This window comes from Ochotona princeps, chromosome 17 (assembly GCF_030435755.1).
Source record: "Ochotona princeps isolate mOchPri1 chromosome 17, mOchPri1.hap1, whole genome shotgun sequence".
Lineage (NCBI taxonomy): Eukaryota > Metazoa > Chordata > Mammalia > Lagomorpha > Ochotonidae > Ochotona > Ochotona princeps.
The window spans coordinates 28038056-28056120 of NC_080848.1; the positions used below are offsets into that span (position 1 = coordinate 28038056).

General features: G+C 41.7%; 1 protein-coding gene and 1 pseudogene across 3 annotated transcripts in view; both read left to right on the forward strand.

Annotated features, from left to right (window-relative positions):
* VMP1 (vacuole membrane protein 1) overlaps positions 1–18065 on the forward strand; it is a 115761-nt gene that overhangs the window by 85838 nt on the left and 11858 nt on the right. For all 3 annotated transcript variants that reach the window (XM_004590964.4, XM_058676600.1, XM_058676602.1), the window contains 2 exons: positions 1124–1240; positions 7184–7245. In XM_004590964.4, the coding sequence (XP_004591021.1) occupies positions 1124–1240; positions 7184–7245 (179 nt within the window). The remainder of the gene's footprint in view (positions 1–1123; positions 1241–7183; positions 7246–18065) is intronic.
* On the forward strand, positions 9351–9483 carry LOC118759756 (U2 spliceosomal RNA; annotated as a pseudogene).

Sequence of the window (18065 nt, forward strand, 5' to 3'; positions counted from 1 at the left end):
GAAGTTGAGCATGATAATAAGTGAAGAAATTATAATGCACATACCTTGCAGAGTAGTGGAAGAAAATATAAAATGTGACAGATGTAATACTGTGCAGATGATATTACATGGTTGTGTGGAAAGAAATTGCTTGAGGAAAATAAAAGTGCATTATTGAATCCAAGTGTCAGTAACAAAAGAATACTTAAATTCTAATTTACTCGTGGAATTGTTTCTGAAAAACCATGTGTAACAATTTTTGCTTAAATTATCTGATTTTTCAGTGTTTAAAAACCAAAATCATATAAATCAGTTGGCTAACCCCTGGCCCAGCCAGCAGCAGCAAAGGCGGAGTACTTCTGTGGATGTTGTGCTCAAAAAGAGCTTGCGGTTTTTTTGCATTTGTACATAAAATTCTCTTAGTTTTCCTACAGTGTAAGAATGTTTAGTAAGGTCTTTGTTGTGAAACACTTTCTTGTCTGCAACTGAATATTCCAAACATCTGAATCTGTGTGCACTTAAGTTTTGTTTTTACATCTGATATTCTTTGTAAAGTGTGTTAAATGTCCCCATAGCCTTGGGCTCTTTTGAAATAGAAAACAACTGATTTTCTGATGTGAAAAATGAAAACACTTTTGCCAATAACTTCTTTATGAATTTATTAAAATGTTTGGTGAAGATTGACCAATTTTAGTTAATATTCATATTTCTGATTACAAGCTTTTGTACCCTAATTCCTACCTAAATATCCTTAAAGCACTTCCTGCAAACTTTGCCATAGAAAACAGTCACTAAGTAGCCAACAAAAAGAAAAAAAAAACCCTGCTGAATGGAATTAAATCTGTGTGGGCCTATTGGCCTTATCGAGTTCTCATGTAATACCTCTGTGTGCAAGATACATGTGTGGGGGGCATTAGCCACGAGTGATAGACCAAATGGACAGCAGCCTAAGATGAACACCAAGCAGTAGCCACGCTAGATCATTTGCTTCTTAAGCTCCTCCTGAACAGTCTGGTACTAACTAGACCTTATCCCTCACATTGTTGTATGTGCAAGGCTTAAAGCAGAGTAGCACCTACCAGGGAGAGGTAAAATTAAGTTGTCCTTTGAGTTATAACAGGCAATTGGTTTTTCCTCTTTATAGATTCCAAACCCTTTATTTGACCTGGCTGGAATAACATGTGGACATTTTCTTGTACCTTTTTGGACCTTCTTTGGTGCAACGCTTATTGGAAAAGCAATAATTAAAATGCATATCCAGGTAATTATACTCCCTGATTCACTACCTCATGATGATGAACCTGTTGTAAGGCGCTGACATATGCTCATCTCTGAGAGAATGTTAACTTACTGTCTGCTCCTTTGGTTACAAATTATTCAGATAATAAAAGCATGCACTGTCATTGGAAGATTTTTCTTTCTCTCTCTCTTTCTCCTTCCTTTCTTCTTGCCCTGTGAAACTGTTACTCCAAGATTTTTTAAATTTATTTTTAGCTCTCCTTGTGTAGTAGCTCAGAAGCGAAAATCCTCACCTTGCAAGCACTGGGATCCCACTCAGGTACCAGTTCATGTTCTGGTTGCTTCTCTTCCCATCTGGCTTCAAGTACCAAGGCTTTGGTACTCTTCACGGATGTGGGAGATCCAGAGGAAGCTCCTAACTCCTTGCTTTGGATTGGCTCAGCTCCGGCTGTTGCAGCCATTTGGGGAGTAAACCAGTGTGTGGAAGATCTTTCTCTCTGTCTCCCCATGTGTAAATTTGATCTGCCTTTCCAATAAAAATAAATCTATTTATATGTATATAAATTATTCTTTAAATATATTCATTGGAAAGAGAGCAGAAGAGAAATAGAGGTGGAAACAGGAGAACTCCCACTTGCTGTTTCACTCCCAGAAATGCCTGCCATTTCTGGGGACCAAGCTGGAAGTCAGAGTCAACCCAAGTCTGCAGCATAGATGACAGAGACCCAGTTACTTGAGCCATTGCTGCTGCTTCCCAGAGTCTGCGTTATCAGGAAACTGGAATTGGAAGTAAAACTTGTACTCAAACCCAGAAACTACTATATGAGACTGGCTTACTCATATCTTTTTTTAATTTTATTTTTATTGGAAAGACAGATCAGATTTGCAGAGAGAAAGATCTTCCATTCAGTAGTTCACTCAAATGGCTGCGATGGTCAGAGACAAGTTGATCCAAAGCAAGTAGCCTGGAGCTTGTCCCAGGTGTCCCATGCAGGTGCAGTATCCCAAGGCCCTGGACCATCCTCCGCTGTCTTCCCAGGCCATGAGCAGGGAGCTGGATGGGAAGTGAGCAGCTCCGTGTGTGTAAAGATATTTTTTATTGGAAAGACAGGTTGGGCCCGGCAGTGTGGCCTAGCGGCTAAAGTCCTCGCCTTGAAAGCCCCGGGATCCCATATGGGCACCGGTTCTAATCCCGGCAGCTCCACTTCCCATCCAGCTCCCTGCTTGTGGCCTGGGAAAGCAGTCGAGGATGGCCCAATGCATTGGGACCCTGCACCCGCGTGGGAGACCTGGAAGAGGTTCCAGGTTCCCAGCATTGGATCGGCGCGCATCGGCCCGTTGCGGCTCACTTGGGGAGTGAATCATCGGATGGAAGATCTTCCTCTCTGTCTCTCCTCCTCTCTGTATATCCAGCTTTCCAGCTTTCCAATAATAATAATAAAATCTTTAAAAAAAAAAAAAAAAGAAAGTCAGGTTTAGAGAGAGAAGCAGATTAAGAGAGAAACATCTTCCATCCCACTGGTTCATTTCACAAGTGGGCACAACAGACGGAGCTAGGTCTATGTTAAGCCAGGAGCCAGGAGCTTCCTCTTGGTCTCCCATGCGGGTGCAGGGTCCCAAGACCTTGGGCCATCTTCTATTGCTTTCCCAGGCCACAAGCAGGGAGCCGGATAGGGAGTGGAGCAGCTGGGACATGAACCAGCATCCATATGGGATCCTTGGATATGCAAGACGAAGGCTTTAACAGCTAGTATACCACACTGGGCCTTTAAATGATATCTTAATTAACAGGCCAAATGCCCTTCCCTGTCCAAGATTTTTTTTTCCAATCCAAGATTTTTATCAAAGAAAACCAGTGTTCCTATGTGAGAAAGTGTACCTCATTTTCACATATGTAGTGAAAACAACTAGTCGTTTCTTCACTAACCACAAGCTGAAAGAATATTGCCTGTCACTGATTTTTATTTTTCTTTCATATACTCTATATAGCACATCTGCTTAATACTTCCTCTCTTGTCACTAAAATCTTTTACCGAAAACTAGCCAGATGTTAGTGTGGGGGGAAATGAGGAAGAAAAGTGTCTCTGAAGAGGCAAGAAGATGTAGCTTGTGGTTAGAGAAGTGAGAATCTACTGGTCTTCAAAGGTACTCTTAACCAAATAGGATAGAGCATTTGAATATGTGTGTGTGTAGATATGTGTATCTACCTTACGTCTTGTGTTCATGCATACCTGAATGAAGAATCAAAGAATTCAAATGATGGGGAATTGTGTATGTGAGTCTAGAAATACAATGGGAAGTATTTCCTTCCCTCCTCTTTTTATTCATTATAGCAAAATTTATTTTAAGTTCCCTTTTATAGTTATAATAAATAGAGTATATATTTGATCACACCATTCATTTCAGAAAGATTTTTGACTAATGTATTTTAAAACATTCTCATTAGATTTTTTTTTTCAGATTATAATCGTGTTTAATTTTGTATAGTACTTCACACTTAATGTAATCCTGGCATAGAGAAATCAGGACAATCGTTTTGTATAACTTAAGTTAATAAGTAATAGTTGCCCAGGAGAGTAACAACTGGAATTTGAACCTAATGTCTTTTGGCTTCAAGTTCAGTCTTCATGCCATTCTTTTATATTTCCTTCTTAGCTGCAAAATATTTACATCATTAAGGAAAATAATTTATGTAATGCCTGTTATTTATTAGGGCCTGTGCCAGATAATTTGCGTTAATTATCTAATCATCAAACCAATCCTGTAAGGCAGTTTTTAAACATGTTTTGTGAGTAATAGAACCCTGTTAAAGAAGGTAAAATAGTTGCTGAGGTCCTGAGATTCCAGCCTGGTTCTGTCAAGTCAAACTCATTCCATGTGTCCAAATGTCGGGACCAAAGAATGCAGAAATCCTTTTGTGTCCTAAAAGTGAAGAATCTGAATTCCTTCACTAAACTAGGACTGGGGGATGTTTGCATGTTGCATTGTATCATAGTGACATACTTTATAAAGGCATGTCACTTGATGTACATCCAGATGTAGCTTAGGACAAGCACTTCTCATTCCTGGGTAAGCAATATTAGTGAGTAATACAAACATTTTAGCCATTTCTGAAATAATAGGGAGGAAAACTCCACACACAGATTTTTCTGATTACATAGTAAACCTGTTTCCTCATCTGGCTTGCTTGCTTCCCTAAAAAAACAAAGCGATCAAACCTTTTGAATTGTTTCATTTATCTTGTTTGTTTTATTTATTTAGTTATTTACTTATTTATTAATTTATTTATTTTGAGAAACACCAAGGGAGAGAGAGAGCTCATGTTCATTCATTCCTCAGATGCCCACACAACAATCAGGACTGTGCTTGACATCAGTATCCAGGTCTCACACATGAGTGACAAAATAATAACCATAGTAATCAGAGACTGGGTAAGAGATAGAGCACCAACATCGCACTCAGCACCTGTATGACATGCTCCTGTTCCAGATGGCAGCTTAACCCACTGCCCACAGCGCCAGCCCCTGAAGTCAGATCTTAAACCCAGGCATTCTGCTGTGGGATAAGATTAACTAACACCCATGTTTTTCCTTTTTCCCCAGCTTAAAATCAGATAGCTTTCTGGTGGCTAAGGTCCTCGCCTTGATCCCATATGGCCGCTGGTTCTAGTCCCGGCAGCTCCACTTCCTCTCTCTCTCTCCTCCTCTCAGTGTATCTGACTTTGTAATGAAAATAAAATAAATCTTTAAAAAAAAAAAAAGACTATGTATGGATTTCAGAACCATTCTGGCATTAAAATAGACTTACCTTTAAAGAAAAAATAATAATTTTTTAGTTGATGTCTTGTTAGCTGTTAACCCTTCTGTAAAAATATCCTAACCCACCTACCAAGAATAGTAGATGAGGATATCTCCTACCACTAGACAGCTTCCAGTTTTCTGCCTGCTGAGATTCTGTGGGATGTTGACTTTCCCCTAAATAATGAACAAGTTAACATGCTTATCATATTACTTCATGTGCCTTATGATTTCCTGACAGCGGCTGCTGTTTTTTGCTTCCCTGCCTTCCCACCCACCCCCACTCACCGGCACACATACATGGACTTTTTATAAGCTACAGGAGAGCAACAATGTTTCTCTTGGTTCACTGACATATTCTAATGTTTAGAGCAGCATTTAGCACCTAGGTAGGCACTGAGCGAGCCTACCAGAACCTGTTGAAGATTCTTCCTTATAGGCCCCTTGTTGAACAGATGGCTGCTGCTGGTCAATGTGGCACCAGTAATGCCCTCCCCTGCCCGCTTCTTTGTGGCTCCACTTTCACTTGTTTTCTCTGTGCTGGTGGTTGGGAGGGCTGTTTGATGGGCTGTGCCTTTTATTTGGTAGCACCCTCATTCAGACCTCCAGCCGAACAGATTCCAAGATGTATGTAAATGTGTGATGTATTTTATTTCTTCCTGAATACAATGAAATTTCAAGCTGTTCCATATAAAAAGAACATCTTATTTCGTTTGCAAGCAGTGAAATTGTGCAATTATTGTGTCATCGACTGATTCTGCTTATTAGAAAATAATAGGAAGGAATGCTCATAGTAATGAGACCACTAAGACATAACTATTAGTTCTGTTGATAAGATTTCAACTATAAATAGCTGGTGTTTGGCATGGAATCCCATACATTAATGTTTTCCTCTTTAAGTTACTTATAATAATTAGCATCATATTGTTCATATAGCATTGCCTTTTTTTTTTTTTTAAGAAAACGGTTTGTTTATTTTTATTAGAAAGGCAGATTTACAGAGAGAAGGAGAGACAGAGAAACAACTGCCATCAGCTGGCTCACTCCACAAATGGCTGCAGCGGCTGGAGTTGAGCTGATCCAAAGCCAGGAGCCAGGAACTTTTTCCAGGTCTCCCACGCAGGTGCAGAGCTCCCATGCAGGGTCCAAAGGCTTTTGGTAATTCTCCACTGCTTTCCCATACCATAAACAGGGAGCTGGATGGGAAGTGGAACAGCTATGACATGAACTGTCACGTAGAATGAGATCCTGGTGCTTGTAAGGGGAGTATTAGCCAGTTGACCCATTGTGCTGAGTCCAACAATGCCTTATTAATCTTTTAATTGAAATAGTATGTTAATCTAAAGTAATTATTTAACAAACAATGACAATACTGAAGGGTTTGTTAGCAGAATTTGGGAGATTCTAGATTTATTTGGATTTAGTCAGAGAATTGTCTGGCCTTTAAAGCTAAATGTCCCATTCTTTGAACCTCTGTGGCTTTAGAAAAAATTAGAGGCATTTATAATTTGTAGAAAAATTTGTAACTTCTTCAGGGCTTTGAAGGAGTATCCTCACCTTTCTGTTCCCGCATACCCTTAACAGTGCCTTATGGTTTCCATAGTAAGACTTTTATGTTAACATTTGTTGACAAAGCAATATCTCTAATTAATGGAGCGAGAACCTCATTACCACTCAACTGAAAATGTTCCAGATCTAATCACTTCAGCTGTGCGCCTGAAAGGTCAAGTTCATTCGGGGTCTGAGAACAGAATTTTCATGGTCCTTCTCTAAAAAACTTTCCATGAAATGTGCACATTCTTTTCAGGTTTCTCTGTGTTAGATTTAGCTGAGACTGTGCAGCTCTGGGAACCCATGACTTCCGTGGTAAAGACAAGTCCAAGGTACAAGAGAGCATGTGAATGTCCACTGTTGCCTCCCTGCTGAAGGTTTCATGATTCATACTTTCCCTCAGGCATAGCTGTGTATCCTAGCAAGACTAAAACTGCTTCAGGAACAGTCTTGAAAATACCAACTACACAGCATTTGAATTCAATTTTGTCTTTTATTTTAGAAGAAATTGAAAAATTACAGTTAAGGGCAGAACTTCACCTTTTTGACGCTAGTATCAGAATTGTAAATTTACACCAGGGTTTCTAATGACAAAATATTTGATCTTTTCCTTACAGAAAATTTTTGTTATCATAACGTTCAGCAAGCACATAGTGGAACAGATGGTGGCTTTCATTGGGTGAGTAGTTCTTTAAGAACTAATATTACTCTCTTCACTTTTTCGAAATAAATGTGTGAAAGACTGAATCAGGATAGACTTCGTAAGATACCTACTTTTTAAAACAAATTGATTTACTTATTTTTATTGCAAAGTCAGGTATACAAAAGAGAAGGAGAGACAGAGAGGAAGATCTTCTGTCTGCTGATTCACTCCCCAAGTGGCCAGAACGGCCAGAGCTGCACAGATTCAAAGACACGAGCCTGGAGCCTCTTCCAGGTCTCCCACACGGGTGCAGGGTTCCAAGGCCTTTGGGCCATCCTCAACTGCTTTCCAAGGCCACAAGCAGGGAGCTGGATGGGAAGTGGAGTGACTGGAATTAGAACCAGCACCCATATGAAAACCTGGCTTGTGCAAGGCGAGGGCTTTAGCTGCTAGACTAACATGACAGGCCTAAGATACCTACTTTTTTTTTTTAAAGATTTATTTATTTTTATTGGAAAGTCAGATATACAGAGAGGAAGAGAGACAGAGAGGAAGATCTTCTGTCTGATCATTTACTCTCCAAGTGAGCCGCAATGGCCGGTGCTGTGCCGATCCGAAGCCGGGAACCTGGAACCTCTTCCAGGTCTCCCACGCGGGTGCAGGGTCCCAAAGCATTGGGCCGTCCTCGACTGCTTTCCCAGGCCACAGGCAGGGAGCTGGATGGGAAGTGGGGCTGCCGGGACTAGAACTGGTGCCCATATGGGATCCCGGGACGTTCAAGGAGAGGACTTCAGCCGCTAGGCCACACCGCCGGGCCTGACACCTACTTTTTGAGAGGAAAATCTTTTGCCCTGTTCCAGTTACAAGAATACATTGCCCATGATTAATTGTAAGCTGAACATGTATCATGTAAAATAATTCTTGATTGAAAAGAAGCTTGTGGTTTTCATACACAGCTGCTCCACAGAAATTAGAAATGCTTTTTAGATAAAAGATGCATGTATTATTATAGTTCGATGGAACTTTAAAATGTGTGCACAGTTGAATTCCTGATATACAGTTGTATTTAATTTAATATAAATCATATAAAAAAGTTCAGTATTTCATTAAATAAGCAATGATAGGATGGCATTCCATTACCAAAATGTGTCTTTTAAATGAGTCTGTTATTTCCATTGGCCATTTTTTTAAAAGATTGAGTTACTCACTGCTTTTACTTTTGTGTTTACTTCAAAAAATTTTTTTGAGAGAGGGAGACACAGAAAGAAAAAAAAAGATCTTTTTATTAATATTTATTACAAAGGTGAGACAGTTGTGGACCCATGTGTGCCTCCAGTTCTGATCAGACTGGAGAGGGCCAGGGAGATGGGTAACATAAATGTTTCTCTTTTCCTTCTGTGTCCCCGGGGACTGGGCAGGGGGAAGGAGAAGGAAAAATCACTACTGTGCTGTCAGACTGCCGAAGTGCCTGAGGACAGTGGCATTTGAGGCCTGGTCTGTGGAAGCTCCCAGAAATCATTTTATATATGGAAGACAAGCCCTCAGCAGTCCCCATTTTGACCGGCCCCTAGGTCCCCCAGCCCCTAGTAATGCATTTCCCCATTCCCACCCTGCTCATGCCAGTGACAGTGGAGGTGGGGTGCTCCCAGGTAGCGTGCGCCTGTCTCCTTTACCCCTCTTTCCTCCAGATCTTAAAAAAAAATAGAACAGGTCAGTATGCTGGCACACTGATACAGTTAACAGAGTTGGCATTAACCAGACCAAAATGCCCACCAGCTATTGGTTCATTTTCTCGCAGCCCTTGCCTAGGTACAGAGACAGAGACGAGGATCTTCCATCCACTGATTCACTCCCCAAGTGACCACAACGGCCAGAACTGTGCTGATTTGAAGTCAGGAGTCAGGAGCCTCTTCCGGGTCTCCCACATGGGTGCAGTGTCCCAAGGCTTTGGGCTGTCCTCGACTGCTTTCCCAGGCCATAAGCAGGGAGCTGAATGGGAAGTGGAGCCGCTGGGACACGAATCGGCACCCAAGTGGAATCCTGGCAGTGATAAGGCGAGGACTTTAGCTGCTAGGCTAACGTGCTGGGACCCCCAAACGTACTCTTATTTGAAATGTCACTTATAGATAAAACATTTATGAATCGCTCCTCAGCCTTTTGGCTAAGGTCAAGTGTAGAAAAACATTTATGTAAAGTTTTGCTATTTGAAAAAAAAAGCTACTTGATAATGAATATTTTTCATCAAACTAGATATTATGTTCAGTTTTTTCTGTATCTAATATGTTTTATAATTATAATAGTATTTTGAAATTTAAAGAGATTTAAAGATTGATTCAGGGAAAGACGAGAGAGACAATGTTACCAACTGCTGATTCACTTCTCAGGTACGCACTCTAGCCAGAAACTCAGCCCAGGTCTCCCATGTGAGTGGCCAAAGCCCACTGCCTTCCAGGATCTGCATTAGCAGGAAGCTGAAACCAGGTGTCAGAAGCAGGGAGGGAACTTAGGCACCAGTGTGGGATCTAGGCATCCTTCCAGGCAGCTTAATGAGCAGGCCAAATAGCCACTCCTAGAAGAGTTTTTAATAATCATTTATAGTTTACTTTTAGTATAATAACTAAGAAAGCAAAGTACTGTTGAGAATATACTCAGTGAAACCAATCCTTTTTTTTTCTTTTTAAGAATAAATTTGTTTTATTTTTTGGTGATGTTTACATAGTTGAGAAGGATGTATGCCCATGTGGACCACTGGCTAAAGTGGGAAACTTTGAGGAATGGGAGAAAGTGAATGAGACAACTGTTTCCGATTTTTTTTTCTTCCTGTATCTGGGAGAAGTGGGGAGGAGCGGGGAGAGGAGCAACCTAACATCAGTGCCCAGGGATGGTGCCTGGCCACCCAGTGTCGTCCTAGGATGCCCAGTGTGGAGCATATTTCAAGGGTACTGCTTAAATCATTTCAGTTGTTCCGAGACATTGTTGATTTCATTGTTCCAACTTTGAGGGAATCCTTCTAAGATCCGTTGGTTGACATAGTCCACCTTAGAGTCTCCGCTTGCCCAGATACTTAGTATTAATGCTTGGCTGGGACAGTTGTCTTATTTTTTCTGCCCTGCATAATATCATACTCCTCTGCAGGTCTCAGTGATTTCCCAAGTGCATCTGGGCATGCTATCCACTGAATATGCTTTAGAACCAAGGAGGCCCAGTTCTGACATATGCACTCCACAGTCAGACCACAGATCCTGTGATTTTTCCCTGTTGCTAGAGTTTAAGCCCATTGATCCAATTTGGGGTCCCCAAAGAAACCTCACTAGAGGTGACCCTGTACCTGATTCTTTTGTGTTCCAGCCAGTGCAGGGTCCTGCTCAGCCCATCAGCTACATCAGCCTACATACACACTGGTGTTTGCAATCACCCTGTCAGTTCTGTCTCCAGCCCCATCGCATACAGAAAGCAGTGGATGCTGTGGCCCAGCCTAACCTTGCCCACCACACACTTAGCCCTTGCACACACCAGTGGGAACTGCCACCTAAGCAGAGTGAACCCCAATGATCTCCAGCAGGCTCGTCCCCAGCCCTGGTTCCTGTGCATGCCAATAAGTGCAGCAAATATAGATCCACACATCATAACCAGTGTCCTGACCCCTAGACAAAATGTCAGCTTCTAGCCAGTTAGCTTCATAAAAAAAAAGATTCTATAAAATCATACTGTTTAATCTACAGAAAATGAAAATGAAAGCGTTTTGAAATTGAGACCAACAGAGTTAGGCTCAGTAGTGTTGTTTTTCAAACTTGAAAGTTTTTTCTTTTTAAGATTTATTTTATTTTCATTGGAAAGTCAGAGAGAGAGAGAGGAGGAAAGACAGAGAGGAAGATATTCTGTCTGTTGATTCACTCCCAAGGGGTCGCAAAGGCTGGAGCTGTGCCAATCCGAAGCCAGAAGCCAGCAGCCTCTTCCAGGTCTCCTGTATGGGTACAGGGTCCAAAGGCCCTGGGCCGTCCTCCACTACTTTCCCAGGTCACAAGCAGGGAGCTGGATGGAAAGCAGGGCTGCTGGGATTTGAAGCGGTACGCATATGGGATCCCAGTGCGTGCAAAGCAAGAACTTTAGCTGCTAGGCTATCGCACCGGGCCCGGCAGTTCTTTTCTTACAAATTCCACTAGCATAGCTCCTCAAAAACTTCCCAGTGATCCATGGGGCATGAATGATGGTGCTGTGGGTGAAGCCTCTGCCTGTGACACCAGTATCAATATGAGCACCAGCTCAAGTTCTGGCTGCTCTATTTCCAATCCATCTCCCTGCTAATGTGCCTAGAATAGCAGCAGAAGACAGCCCAGGTACTTGGGCCTCTGTTATCCCAGTGGGATATCTAGAAGTTTCTGACTCTTTGCTTCTGCCTGGTCCAGCCACAGCTATTGTAGCCATTTGAGGAGTGAACCACTGATGGAAATATCTGTCTCTGCAAATCCCTCACTCTGTAACTCTGCCTTTTAAATAAAGAAATAAATCTTCAACAAAAAATATACTCTTCCAATAATCCTTTCCTCTTAACAGTAAGTGGATTTGCATAAAGTTGTTCTAATGCATTCAGCCTTCTGGATTAAGATTTTTAAGGATTTATTTATTACTCATTCGCATATTTGAAATACAAAGTGACAGAGACATGAATGATTCCTTCTGCTGATTACTCCCCAAATAACCAAAACGATCGGACTTACTCCAGAATGAAACCAGGAGCCAGGAGTCACCTAGTTCTATGTGGGGGCAAGGGATCGAGGACATGGGCTGTCTTCTGCTTCTTTCTCAGGCACATATGCAGGGAGCTGGATCAGAAGTAAAGTGGAGGGCCCAGTGTGGTAGCCTGGTGGCTAAAGTCCTCGCCTTGCATGCTCCAGAATCCCATATGGGCACCGGTTCTAATCCCAGTGGTTCTACTTCCCATCCAACTCCCTGCTTATGGCCTGGAAAATTGGTAGAGGATGGCCCAAGGCATTGGAACCCTGCACCCATGTGGGAGACCTGGAGAAGGCTCCTGGCTCCTGGCTTCAGATTGGACAAGCTCTGGTTGTTAAGGCCCTTTGGGGAGTAAATCAGCGGATGGAAGATCTTCCTCTGTTTTGCCTCCTGTCTTTATATTTGACTTTCCAATAAAAATAAATAAACAAGAAAGAAAGAGAGAGAGAGAGAAAGAGAGAGAGAGAGAGAAAGAGAGAAAGAGAGAAAGAAAGAAAGAAAGAAAGAAAGAAAGAAAGAAAGAAGAGAAAGAAAGAAGCTGAGATTCCAGCCAGGGCTCTGTCACAGGCTGCTGGCCTTGCAAAGCAGAAAGTTACCCTAATGTGCTAAAAATGCCACATTATAAGAATTCCTTTCGACCCTGGCACAATGGCTCAATTGGCTAATCCTCTCCTTGTGAACACCAGGTTCCCATTTGGGTGCCAGTTCATGTCCCAGCTGCTCCATTTCCCTTTGAACACCCTGCTTCTGGCCTTGGAAGGCAGTAGAGGATGGCCCAAAACCTTGGGACCCTGCACCCCCTTGGGAAACCCAGGAAAGTTTCCTGGCTCCCAGCTTACAGCCACTGGGGGGGTGGGTGAACCAGTGAATGGAAGATCTGTCTCTCCTTCTCTCTGTAAGTCTGCCTTTCCAATAAAAATAAACAAATCTTAAAAGAAAAAATAAGTCTTATTTTCAGAAGGCGTATTGAAGTATACTGATAGCTTTCATATTTTCCCTGGCATTGTGTTACAGATGTTTCTTCAGCAGCTGCTAGATTGTATGTTAAACAGAATAAATAATCCAACTTGGCATAGTATAGTAGTATTTCTTATCAGATGCTACAAAGTATCTTTTAGTCTTTGTCAGTGGCAACTGACATAATCTCTTTCCCTTTGTTTTTTAAATGCTTTTCAATATAAATGTTCAAATGAAAATTAGTAGAATCATGAAACCTAGACTAACAAGGTCAAGTTATACAAGGAAGTAAGTTTCTAGTACACCCAAATTGTGCATCACATCATAATAAACAAATTAGCCATCTGTTTCAGACAAGAAAACATGCCGATGGGCTCACCGGACCCATTGTTGAACTAACGTCTAAATGTTGTGGAAACATTCTCATTGTTGGTTCTCTCCCTCACATGTTTGGAACTCTGCTGCTGTAGCCAATCATCGAGCTTAAGTACTAAAATAGTACTTAAGCAGTAGCAGTAAACTTAAGCTGTAAAACAGTCAAGTTTCGAATTCAGCCTTTTGAAGGATACGTACAACCATGTGCCTACAAGTGAGGGACAGATGAACTGCCACAACAGAGAGGAGGAGGGAGTCAAATTACAAGAGAAGCAAGAAAAGCAGCAGCAGTTCCAACTTAACATAAAATGAAGGAAGAATGAAAAATGAATCCCAGGAGTAAAAACGGGGGTAAAAACAAGCAAACCTGGGCTGGTGTGTGAAGCCTACTGCAGCCAGCCCCTCACCTTCTCCCTGCATTTACTTCTCTGCTGTTCTTTCACACACTTCGAGTAGTATTTGCTCTCCAGTACGGGAGGTTCCTGGGAACCTTTCTGACTTAGGTCATAATGAGAAAATCCATAACCAAATATTTTCCAGATTAGTTGGAACACACTCATGTCAGTGAGTGAACATTTCAGGTTTTTAAAGACCTTCTCTCTCAAGTATGTACTGCCTATGTTCTCAAAGTCCCACTTGCCAAAATCTCTTCTGTGGATGAAAAGGTGGACTTTTGGGCATCTGCTTGTATGCTCTGAGCTAAGATTATGGGAAAGCCCCTCTCTCCTTTGAGTAGTACTAACTCACTTCACTCTTTAATCAGTGCTATACCTTTAGCCAGGGACAAGTCTTTGATCAAAATTATACAAGAAATTCTTAAGAAAGCTATCTTTTGAACATAGTGGATATGACATATAGATGTTTGTTATTGCTGTTTCTCTTCAATTGTAGCTGTGATGAGCATTTTCCCTCTTCTATTGAGAAGAAAATTGGCTCAGAAATGTTATAAATAACTCACTCTAATTTTTTTAAACTCATTAAAATGATACCATACTGTGGAAAACTTACACTTGTTAAATTGCTAGTATAATTGTGTATTGCTGGAGATTTATTTTTATTTTTTAATTGGAAAGTCATATTTACAGAGAGGAGGGGAAACAGAGAGGAAGATCCTCTGTCCAATGATCCACTCCCCAAGTGGCCACAACGGCTGGATCTGAGCTGAAAGCCAGAATCAGGAGCTTCTTCCAGGTCTCCCACGCGGGTGCAGGGTCCCAAGGCTTTGGGCCATCCTCGACTGCTTTCCCAGGCCACAAGCAGGGAGCTAGATGGGCAGGGGGCAGCTGGAATATGAACCGGTGCCCATATGGGATCCCACTGCATGCAAGGCGAGAACTTTAACCACTAGGCTATTGCGCTGGGCCCTGCTGGAGTTTTTTTTAAAAGGCTTAATGTATTTAGTTGTAAGGCAGAGTTAGAGCGAGGAAGAGACAGAGAAAGATTGATCTTCCCTCTGCTGGTTTTTTTACTCCCTGAATGACCACACAGCCAGGGCTAGCCCAGGCTGAAGCCAGGAGCCAGGAGCTTTCTCCAGATCTCCCACATGGTATATGGGCCCATGTGGGATTTTTTCCCAGGCACATTAGCAGGAAACTGGACTGAAAGTAGAGCAGCCAGAACTTGAGGCCTCACTCATATGGAATGCCACCCCTGGTGATGGCTTAACCTTCGTGCCCCAGCTCTGGACCCAGATCATTCCTTTCCCTACTGTGACTTGTTGCCCTGGGTGATTGGTTATCCACTGTCTCATTGATGGACACTTGGATTGTTGATGTGTTTCAGCCGTTTTGAAAGAGCTTCTGTGAGAAATCTTAGTGTCACATGGGTGAGGGGCATAGAAAGGAACCTAAGAAAATGACGAAAGGGATCACTCACAAGAGGGAAATGTGACTAGGAAGAGCCACAAGGTATATACCAGGTGTGCCAACTCTTAGCTTTGTGTAAGACCATATTTGGTCAAGCTCATACCACAGATATGCCTGAGACCCACCAGGCCAGGCTGTTCACTTCCCCACAGGTAGCATGGAGGGAATTATGTTAACAGTTACATCTCTGAGGGTCATGCGTACCCTCACAGATGTTTGAATGCTATACTGATGACTACCTAGAAGGCTTCTGTTCTCAGTCTAAGGAATGGCCTAGCTAAATACGATACCCTAAGTGTGTCTTTGGCTTGTGGTATTTTTAGTACAGTTTGTCATTGTATAACAGTCCTAAGGTCTCAGCCCTGGACCAAAATAAAAATTCAGATAGTTGTAGTGTTCCAATTGGAAAAAAATAGATTTGTTTATTGGACAGTTCTGGAAGGAAGGCATTCTTACTATCTTTTCCTAAATCAAAGCATTGATCCTACTATGCCTATAAATGTGAACAGATATAATGAGATAGTTACAGCATTCTGAGAGAATAATAATACAGATTTTGATTTTGATTTACGATAGATAAAAGATTCTTTAAAAATTAAACATATAATGAAATATTTCACTCTTTGGTATCTTTGATTTAAATAAGTCAGGCAATAGAATCAAAGATCCAGGTGACTTTAGAGTTCAAAAGGCATTATTACGTGTGTGTGTGTTTTATGATGGTGGTGATGATGATTCAAAGCTAATTTTATTTAACTTTTTACTTTCTTCAAGTAGTGATAGCTGTATGTACTTCTTAAGGGAATAACCAGATATAAATCTAAAAATTGTAATTAGAATAACATATTCCAGTATTCCAGTATTCTCATGGAGGATGAGAATTCCCAGAAGATAGCATTAAGCATAAGACTTGCAACAAACCATATGCAGAACATTGGCTCATTATAGGAAGACAAAGTCCCCAGTTTTACCACACATGAAAGTTTCCATAACTCAGTCATTGAATTTAAGAGCTGGGGGATGGGGTTGGCTGGAACAGGGACTTTTTACTAGATACAGAATGTTCCATGCTCTTCTTTGCTGTCTCCTATTTCTGAGTTAGCTTGATGTTTGACCTCAGAGTCGGGCTTGCCTGTGGCAAGAGAGATCATTTTAACCAGTGAGTAATTAAGTGCTTGAATCTGAATGTTGATTCTTGTTCCATTTCTATGGAAAGTGGTGAGAACAAGCTACATGGGCCTGGACTTTTTCTTCTCCAGAGAGAAAATCTGTCCACTCACTTAAAAATATAGACTGGCTCTCAACTGAACTTGAGCTGTGGTTATGCAACAAGGTGGAGGAATCCACCATAGTGGGAGGGTTTGGGGAGGGGTGGGGAGAACCCAAGTATCTATGTAATTGTGTCACATAATACAATGTAATTACTGAAGTTAAATAATAAATATATATAAAAAAAAAAAAAATATAGACTGGCTCATGTTCTTGATTCTCTTTGACGCTGGGCATTATAAATTGTGGGAAAAGGAAAAGCTGTGGAAGTGTAGAAGACAAACCCTTGTGTTATCTGGAAAGAGATACATGGAATTTTCAGACTCGAGCTGCTAAGACTCAGTTGTCCATTCTGATTTTGGCATAACCTTCTGCAGTTTTGTAAAATTCTGTCCACTTTACATCTGTGGTAGTTTCAGTAACATAATAAAAACTAAAACCCCATTGTAAGGATTGGATGGAATTGTGGGTAAAGAAAAAAATGAGACAAAGCTAGTCCTTCTGTATTTGGTTGTTTTGTAAATATTTGTTGGTAAGATGAATTAATTCATTCATTAGTAGGAGCAATTGTTCTGTTATGTTCGACTGAGAGAAAGACTCCAGTAAAAAGCTCGATATGGAAAATACGAAGGCAGGGGGAAGCATTTGGTGTGGTAATCAAGATGCTGCTTGAGCTCCCTGCCATATGGGCATGCTTGAGTTCCAGTCCTGGCCCTGCTCCTAATTCCACCTTCCATTACTGCATACACACCCTTGGAGGCAGGAAAGGGTGGCCCAAGGAATTGAGTCCCTGCTTGGGAGACCCAGGTTGAGTTCCTGGCTCCTATTTACACATGGCCCACCACTGTGTACCGTAAGTAATGGAGAAGGAAATCAATGGAAAAGTGGTATCTCTATGTCTGTCACTTTCTCTCTGCCTTGTAAGTATTAAATGAATCTTAAAAGAAAATACAAATTGAGAAAAAGATGTTTTATACACACACAGACTTCATTTAAAAAATTTTTTAAGCTGTAGTTATTTGTCTTTATTGGAAAGGTAGACTTACAGAGAGAAGGGGAGACACAGAGAAAGATCTTCCATCTGCTGTTTCACTCCCCAAGTGGCCACAATGGCCGGAGCTAAATCAGTCCAAAACCAGCATCCAGGAGCTTCTCTTGGGTCTCCCACATTAGTGCAGGATCCCAAAGTTTTGAGTCATCCTTGGCTCTTTTCCCAGGCCACAAGCAGGGAGCTGGGTGGGAAGTGGAGCAGCCGGGGCATGAACTGGCAATGCCCATTGGATCCCAGTGCAAGGTAAGGATTTAACCACTGAGCCATTGCACTGGGCCCAATTTTAATTAATGTACTTAATTTGAAAAGCAGAGAGAGACAGAGGTCTTGCTCTTCCATGCACAAGCTCCCTCTCCAAATGCCTGCAGTAACTTGGGCTGGACCAGTTACTCAGGGTTGCCTGTATAGGAACTAAGCACTTGAGCCATCATCACTTCTGCCTCCCAGCGTTTTCATTAATGAGAAGCCAGAATTAGGGGCAGAGCAGGGACTTGAGCCCAGACACTGTTTTACTGGGCATGGGCATCCCAAATGATTGACTATGTCAAGCATCCACCCCACATTTTATTGTATATAACAAGGTCTATGAGGTGCAGTGCCACAGA